This window comes from Symphodus melops (assembly GCF_947650265.1).
Source record: "Symphodus melops genome assembly, chromosome: 4".
NCBI lineage: Eukaryota > Metazoa > Chordata > Actinopteri > Labriformes > Labridae > Symphodus > Symphodus melops.
In genome coordinates this window covers 131,246-140,000 of record NC_136694.1, presented here as the reverse complement: position 1 = coordinate 140,000, position 8,755 = coordinate 131,246, and the positions used below count along the sequence as shown (strand labels likewise).

The 8,755-nt window shown below is 48.5% G+C and overlaps 1 protein-coding gene across 1 annotated transcript in view; it reads right to left on the bottom strand.

Annotated features, from left to right (window-relative positions):
• Positions 1-7,228, bottom strand: part of pltp (phospholipid transfer protein) — a 10,124-nt gene extending 2,896 nt beyond the window's left edge. Inside the window, exons 1-11 of the mRNA XM_079342359.1 lie at positions 7,104-7,228; positions 4,906-5,041; positions 3,164-3,263; positions 2,938-3,066; positions 2,297-2,452; positions 2,156-2,219; positions 893-1,048; positions 645-821; positions 453-512; positions 216-380; positions 40-107 (exon numbers count right to left, since the gene is read on the bottom strand). Of these exons, the coding sequence (XP_079198485.1) occupies positions 40-107; positions 216-380; positions 453-512; positions 645-821; positions 893-1,048; positions 2,156-2,219; positions 2,297-2,452; positions 2,938-3,066; positions 3,164-3,263; positions 4,906-5,020 (1,190 nt within the window). The 5' untranslated portion in view covers positions 5,021-5,041; positions 7,104-7,228. The remainder of the gene's footprint in view (positions 1-39; positions 108-215; positions 381-452; positions 513-644; positions 822-892; positions 1,049-2,155; positions 2,220-2,296; positions 2,453-2,937; positions 3,067-3,163; positions 3,264-4,905; positions 5,042-7,103) is intronic.
• Positions 7,229-8,755: the final 1,527 nt, after the last annotated feature.

The window sequence follows — 8,755 nt, the reverse complement described above, 5'->3', positions numbered from 1 at the left end:
CTGTGAAGTGTCCTGAATGTGTCCTGTGTGTGTGTATACCTGCGGAGGTCCGCCTGGACCGCCAGACGTTTTCCCTTCATGGAAACTTTAGCATTAAACTTTGCTTCCTGCAGGAGGACAGAGGGGCGGGACCAAGTCATCACATGTTTGATTGACAGGTTTCACTTTGAGTCGTGTGTGTGTGTGTGTGTGTGTGTGTGTGTGTGTGTGTGTACCATGGTCATGCTGCTGAGCTGAACTGGAGGCTGATCTGGGGGCAGCACCATCACCTTGACGATGGCTGTCATGACGACGGTCGCTCCGGACGTCTGGATGGTCGTCTTTGGATTGGAGTTGACGGCGAACTGCAGAGAGAGCGGCGCCTCGACCAGAGCCGGGTTCTACCAGGAACACACAGGAAGTTCAAATCCACTGTGGACCATCTACAGAGTGTCTGTGGTGTGTCCGCTCACCATCATCATCAAAGATCCAAAGTAGGTGGTCCTCAGCAGCATCTCCAGATCTTTGGACATCTGGAGAGAAATCGGACAAACGCATAAAGGTCAGAGGTGATGGGGGGGGGGGGGGGGGTCTGTACAGTCCAGTCTGTGGTGGTTTCAGGGGGTGTAGTCTGAGTAAGTGTGAGCTTCTGGTTTGCTTGTGACCTTCTCGTTGACGATGTCCATCTGGAAGATTCCAGCTTTGTAGTAGGCGAACATCCCGCTGTCGAAGAAGTACTCTGACAGAGCGAAGTAGACCATCCGGTTGTACTCGTCGATCACCGGGTCCACGGCGTTGTTCGCCAACGTGTCATTCGGATCCAACAGGTCGAAAAACATTCCCTATGAAAACAACACTCGCTGTGACTACGAGTCCATGTGAGAGTGAGGAGGACGATCAGAGACGGACTGACCCTGAAGTGCATGTCCAGGCTCCTGGACGACACCACCGGATCTTCAATCAGAGAATAATCAATCCCAATGTAACTGTCCACCTCCGTCCTCACAGGGATCGTCTCCAACATCGAGTTCACGTGAACCAGAGCAGCGTTGTCCAGAGCGGGACAGATCTGAGAGAGAGACAGGTCAGAGAGCGAGAGAGAGACAGGTCAGAGAGAGAGAGAGAGAGAGAGAGAGAGAGAGAGAGAGAGAGACAGGTCAGAGAGAGAGAGTGAGACAGGTCAGAGAGCGAGAGTGAGACAGGTCAGAGAGAGACAGAGAGAGAGAGAGAGAGACAGGTCAGAGAGCGAGAGAGAGAGACAGGTCAGAGAGCAAGAGTGAGACAGGTCAGAGAGCGAGAGAGAGACAGGTCAGAGAGCGAGAGAGAGAGACAGGTCAGAGAGCGAGAGTGAGACAGGTCAGAGAGCGAGAGTGAGACAGGTCAGAGAGCGAGAGTGAGACAGGTCAGAGAGCGAGAGAGAGACAGGTCAGAGAGCGAGAGTGAGACAGGTCAGAGAGAGAGAGAGAGACAGGTCAGAGAGCGAGAGTGAGACAGGTCAGAGAGCGAGAGAGAGACAGGTCAGAGAGCGAGAGTGAGACAGGTCAGAGAGCGAGAGTGAGACAGGTCAGAGAGAGAGACAGGTCAGAGAGCGAGAGAGAGACAGGTCAGAGAGCGAGAGAGAGAGACAGGTCAGAGAGCGAGAGAGAGACAGGTCAGAGAGAGAGAGAGAGACAGGTCAGAGAGCGAGAGAGAGACAGGTCAGAGAGAGAGAGAGAGACAGGTCAGAGAGAGAGAGAGAGACAGGTCAGAGAGCGAGAGAGAGAGACAGGTCAGAGAGCGAGAGTGAGACAGGTCAGAGAGCGAGAGTGAGACAGGTCAGAGAGCGAGAGAGAGAGACAGGTCAGAGAGAGAGAGAGAGACAGGTCAGAGAGAGAGAGAGAGACAGGTCAGAGAGCGAGAGAGAGAGACAGGTCAGAGAGCGAGAGTGAGACAGGTCAGAGAGAGAGAGTGAGACAGGTCAGAGAGCGAGAGAGAGAGACAGGTCAGAGAGAGAGAGAGAGACAGGTCAGAGAGAGAGAGTGAGACAGGTCAGAGAGCGAGAGAGAGAGACAGGTCAGAGAGCGAGAGAGAGAGACAGGTCAGAGAGAGAGAGAGAGACAGGTCAGAGAGAGAGAGTGAGACAGGTCAAAGTGATTCCCAGCAGGACACTCAGACGAGAGACAGACGGCTGACAAACCTGCTGGTTGAGGAGGAAGCGCATCCCTGATGTGAGCAGGCCGGCCATGGCATCGTAAAGTTTCCTGAAAGAACAAGATGATGAACCGATGACCGTCACAGATTCATCATTTTAAACTGTTTATTAAATGAAAGTATTTACCCGAGCGTCCCGCTGAACTTGGCCTTCATTTTGGCGATCTTGGCGTCACAGGTGATGTTGTTGATCTGGAGTCGACCGACATCGTCTCTGATCAGACTCAGAACCGTGTTGATGTTCACACCTTCAGCTGACGCGTTGATGTTTCCTGTGTCGTAACTGAGACGCAACAAGAACTCATCGTCAGTCTCTTCATTCTGCAGATCAGCTGGATGTAGAGGATCGAGAAGTGGCATGGCGCCCCCCGGCATGGCATGCCGGGGGGCGCCATGTCACATCTGACACATCATAAGTGCAGCTGTGTCACGGTCAGCCACCAGAGGGCAGCACCATCACAACCATGAGTGTTTTATTGTTTGGTGTCTCTGTGATGACAGAAGTCTTGTGTACTTATAAACGCTGATTATAGTCAGCAGCACAGCTAATCGTAGCTAAGCTAATCACATTCAGTAGTTTTAACGGCTGATCTGTTGATATCAACAGTGAAACATTTTTTACTGGCTGAATATTGAACAGCCTTTAAATGCTGGCACATGGAGCTGGAGCCAAAGCGCACTAAGAGTTGGTGGTAACTGCGCTGCAGCAATGACAGCGTTCTGGAGCTGAACAAAAACAATGATATACATGTTCTGTTGGACTCTTACAAGAACCAGTAGAGGACCCGTCGGTTGAAACTCAGCGTGATCGATGAGTTCTGAACATCGAACAACAAACCGACGTTTGGGACGAACTGAAGGTCAACGTGAGTCAGATTCAGCTCTTTGATCTTCACACTGACAACAGACGAGCGAGCGAGAGAGAGAGAGAATGTATTAATACACATGTTGAGCTCACAGCATTAAAGGATTTTTGTACTTTACAGTTGTATACTCAGTGATGGTGTATTGGAAGCGTCCCTCTTTGCCCTTCATCTCTGGCATACTGATGTTACTGAGCTCCTCTTCAACAAACTTCTGAGTCTCAAACTTCACTGAAAAGACAAAAACACACATCATATTTTAAAGGAGCAGTCTGTAACTCCGCCCCCTAGTGTTTAAAATGAGTACTGCAATCTAAACTCTAATCATCACAGAGAGCTGTCCCCCCCTCCTCTCACACAGGTCAGCATGTGGTGGACACTGTAGCTTCAGTGTTTAGCCAGCTCTGCATGTGGTGGACACTGTAGCTTCAGTGTTTAGCCAGCTCTGCATGTGGTGGACACTGTAGCTTCAGTGTTTAGCCAGCTCTGCATGTGGTGGACACTGTAGCTTCAGTGTTTAGCCAGCTCAGCATGTGGTGCACACTGTAGCTTCAGTGTTTAGCCAGCTCTGCATGTAAAGACACTGTAGCTTCAGTGTTTAGCCAGCTCTGCATGTGGTGGACACTGTAGCTTCAGTGTTTAGCCAGCTCTGCATGTGGTGGACACTGTAGCTTCAGTGTTTAGCCAGCTCTGCAAGTGGTGGACACTGTAGCTTCAGTGTTTAGCCAGCTCTGCATGTGGTGGACACTGTAGCTTCAGTGTTTAGCCAGCTCTGCATGTAAAGACACTGTAGCTTCAGTGTTTAGCCAGCTCTGCATGTGGTGGACACTGTAGCTTCAGTGTTTAGCCAGCTCTGCATGTGGTGGACACTGTAGCTTCAGTGTTTAGCCAGCTCTGCATGTGGTGGACACTGTAACTTCAGTGTTTAGCCAGCTCTGCATGTGGTGGACACTTTAGCTTCAGTGTTTAGCCAGCTCTGCATGTGGTGGACACTGTAGCTTCAGTGTTTAGCCAGCTCTGCATGTGGTGGACACTGTAGCTTCAGTGTTTAGCCAGCTCTGCATGTGGTGGACACTGTAGCTTCAGTGTTTAGCCAGCTCAGCATGTGGTGCACACTGTAGCTTCAGTGTTTAGCCAGCTCTGCATGTAAAGACACTGTAGCTTCAGTGTTTAGCCAGCTCTGCATGTGGTGGACACTGTAGCTTCAGTGTTTAGCCAGCTCTGCATGTGGTGGACACTGTAGCTTCAGTGTTTAGCCAGCTCTGCAAGTGGTGGACACTGTAGCTTCAGTGTTTAGCCAGCTCTGCATGTGGTGGACACTGTAGCTTCAGTGTTTAGCCAGCTCTGCATGTAAAGACACTGTAGCTTCAGTGTTTAGCCAGCTCTGCATGTGGTGGACACTGTAGCTTCAGTGTTTAGCCAGCTCTGCATGTGGTGGACACTGTAGCTTCAGTGTTTAGCCAGCTCTGCATGTGGTGGACACTGTAGCTTCAGTGTTTAGCCAGCTCTGCATGGGTCTGTAAAGCTTTCTGCGTTCTAACCTCTCTCCATGTTTCATCTCCAACATTGATCCTAGTTTGAGCAGCTTTCTGCTGCTGGAGCTTATTAGAAACATGCAGAGGCTTTTTAGCTCGGGTACAATCACTTCTATCTGAAGCAGTTCCACTGCCTGCTTCCATCGCTGCAACACCTGTTCACCTGATAACTGCTCTCATATCTGGCAAACCCAGGGGCGTCCAAAACGGCTCTTAGTGTGTGTGTGTGTGTGTGTGTGTGTTGGGGGGGGGGGGCTTCAAACACATGAGGGAAGCTGGTTAGCACACAGCTTGTGACCTTATTGGGTCTCTGTTTATTATGATGACGTATCACTCACACATATCCATTCCTCTGTCGGTGATGCGGATTTTGCAGCCTGCAGGTTGAGTGGCGGACTTGATGGAGGACATCAAAGGGAAGAGGAAGAGGAGGGTCAACGGACAGGAAGTCATCCTGAGACGGAACAATTCAAGCTGAAACACAAAGAAGAACAAACTAGTGAAGATAAGGATTATATGAAGTCATAGCATATTGTTGGACCCCAGAGATGCATTCTCTAATGGTTACAACTAGTTACTAAAAATGTATAAAACATGTTTTATATTCTCTGTGTGTGACGTACTGCAGGTCAGTCTGAGTCACATTCATCTTCTCACTGACAAGAGAGAAGGTGAGAGACTGGTGTCATAGCAGGACTTCAGTATTTGATCATGTCTATAAACCCCTCTATTTCAGCCCTGCTCAGAACAGGCTGTTTCTGTGTCTGTAGCTTTAAATATGTAAATGAGCTGTGTCTGACCACGCCCCCTCTCTGGAAGGGCTCAGGTGTACTCGCTGCTTTCTGGCTCCATGTCCTATTGTTTACGGTGAGAAGGCAGACTCAGAGGGCAGAACAAACACCTAGCTGTGGGAGTGTCCCCCACCTGGGGGAGGGGCTACTGCCCTTTGTGATGTCATGAAGGGAACATCTCCAAACGGCCTGTTTGAGCAGGCAGAAGACAGAGAGGATGGACTTTTCTCATCATTGGGGGATGAGAGGAGAGGAGTTTATAATATGGGACCTCAAACATAACGTTTTATTTCACGTCTTTTATATTTATGATATTAAAAACTCTCAATGCTGCGAGTGTCCATCACAAAGAAGTGTGATGACTGAACGTTGTACATGTTTGGATTCTTGGCCTGCTGTGTGTGTTGTGTCCTCTTGACTTCATGGTGGGTCGTTTGGACCCTGAGCAGTGACTCAGAGTCACACAAACACAAACGCCTCGTCCTGCAGAGTAAACAGGAAGAACATGCACAGGTCAGAGACGTTAACCATTTACACTCAGCCGAAGCCTTTGTTTGTCCCTCCTGGGGCTCCGTAGCTGTGAGCTGAAAACATTCCCAGGATATCATCCTTATAAACACTGTTTAGCTTGAACTGCAGTAACCTTTCTGTCCCCCCCCCCCCCCCCCCCCCCCCGAGAAGCAAAGAGAAGAGAACTCTCTCTAACCTAAAACCATAAACATAATGAAACAGTAAAAGTCATTTTTCTCCAGGTTCGTATCTTCGATCAGAGGCGATGTGATTTATCTCCCTGCAGGATGAAACAACAACATTTATTTACCCAACTTTAAAATCCAAACAGAACAAACACGGAGAGCTTTCTGCTTCTCATGGTTACTCAACATCAGCTGAAAGAACTCCAGAGTCATGTTTATAAAGAGCTGGTGTCAGTCTGAATGTTCGACCTAGAAAACACACACACACACACACACACACTAATCCTCAGAGCTCAGTCTTCAAACAGTCTCTTCTTTGAAGAGCAGAAAGTCCTCACAAATATAGACATAAGGGACCACACACACACACACACAGTCTCTAATCTGTGTGTTTAATAACAGCTCTGTGACGAAAGCCAATCAGCATCCAGCTGCTGCCGCCACCACATCTGGACATCTGGCTAACGGCTAGCGGCTAACCTTTAATCAAAAGCTTCAGTTCAAAGAGAAGATTTAGAGGCGAACATGATCTCTGACCTCAGCAGGTCGGAAAGAGAGAGAGGAGGGGCGAGCGATGCTACGAGTGCCAACTTTAAACTGTGAAGAGTTTCATTCATTCAAAGTTTAACATAAATAAAGAAGCGTCCACACTGTGAAGCACACAGAGACAGTTTACAGAGCAGAATGGAAACACTGGACCAACTGCTGGCACACAGTGAGGATGAGTCATAACACTGACCCACATGTGGAACCAAACAGCAAGCAGAGCAGGTGGATCCAGACCTGTCTGTCTCTCTGTCCCCCTCTGAGTCTGTCTGTCTGTCTGTCTGTCTGTCTGTCTCTCTGTCCCCCTCTGAGTCTGTCTGTCTGTCTGTCCCCCTCTGAGTCTGTCTGTCTGTCTGTCTGTCTGTCTGTCTGTCTGTCTGTCTGTCTGTCTGTCTGTCTGTCCCTCTGTCTGTCTGTCTGTCTGTCTGTCTGTCTCTCTGTCCCTCTGTCTCTCTGTCTGTCTGTACTTGTCTTCATGTTGAAAGTAGAAATGATGAAACTCACGTATCAGCCGTCTGCTGGAGGACGAGCTCTGGTCTCTTGTTGTCTCTGGTTGATGTGATTTGTTCTTTGGTCTCTTTTCACTCTGAACTCTCTCTCTGTCCAGACTTTTATCCAGAGGGACTGACTCCTCCTCCTCCTCCTCCTCCTCCTCCTCCCTTCTGTGGGGGAGGAATGGTGGAGAAAGGATTTAGTAGAAGTTGGGGTTAAAGTGTCACAGTATGACTTTCAGGGGATTAATAATCTGAGCAATCTCAAAATGAAAGTAGTGGTCCAACATGAACCTGAAGGGGTCAAAAGATGAACCCCGGAGGATCCATCCTTTCTGGGGGTGTCACTTGAATCGACTTTCTTCTTCTTCATGACTGAATGTGAGTCCACAGCACAAGTCTGCCGGGTCACAGGATCCATCTTGCTTGATGCCAAATGTAAACAAAAGCCACACCTGGGATCAACACATTTATTTCAGGGCTTTATTAATATGTGGGGTCAAAATAAAAATGATTCTCTGGGGTCATAGTACCAACCTTTGGGGTCATGATATTAGTCCCTGAGATAACAGCATGTTTCTTTTTAGTCACAACATGTCGGGGTCAAAGTTTTAATTTGTGTTTCACAGCTGTAATCTGAGGGTTTTGTTTTGTTTTGTCACATCATAAATCCAGAGCGTCAAAATCCAGTGACAGTTCCCTGTAGGGGCCACAACACTGTCATCGGGGTCACAGCTTCAATCTCAGGGGTCAAACTGTAAACATTAATGAGGGGGGCATAATATGAAGCATCAGGGTCACAGCTTTAATATGGGGGGTCAAACTGTAAACATTAATGAAGGGGGCATAATATGAAGCATCGGGGTCACAGCTTTGATATGGGGGGGGTCAAACTGTAAACATTAATGAAGGGGGCATAATATGAAGCATCGGGGTCACAGCTTTAATATGGGGGGTCAAACTGTAAACATTAATGAAGGGGGCATAATATGAAGCATCGGGGTCACAGCTTTAATATGGGGGGTCAAACTGTAAACATTAATGAAGGGGGCATAATATGAAGCATCGGGGTCACAGCTTTAATATGGGGGTCAAAATGTAAATCTGAAATTAAAGATGAATTCCGAGGTTCACTGTTGTTGTGTTAAACCGGGGTCACAGCTTCAGTCTGAGGGGTCAAACTGTAAACATTACTGAGGGGGACATAATATGAAGCATCGGGGTCACAGCTTCAGTCTGAGGGGTCAAACCAAAAGAAAGTCACTGTTCTTCAGCTCTCATCTGACCCGAGTGATTCTGTTCACAGATTGTTGTCTGTTCTCGACAGGGAGGCATCGGGACAGATTACACTGCAGAAACATCCGGGGTCAAACGTGTCCTCGTCCTCTGCATGGTTCGAGTCATCGCATCAAAATGCGTCTTTATAACGGTTATGTTGAACGCCATCCACGTCACATGTGATGAAAACATCCAGAAACCATCTTAGAACAAGGTCAGGGGCTCCGCCTTCCAGGAAAATCAAAGCTTTCCAGGAAAGTTCCAGGCTGAGTCCTCACATGTAAAGCGCAATTCTGTATGTGTATGTGTGTGTGTGTGTGTGTGTGTGTGTGTGTGTGTGTGTGTGTGTGTGTGTGTGTGTGTTCCAGCTGTGCCTGAGCAGGTGGA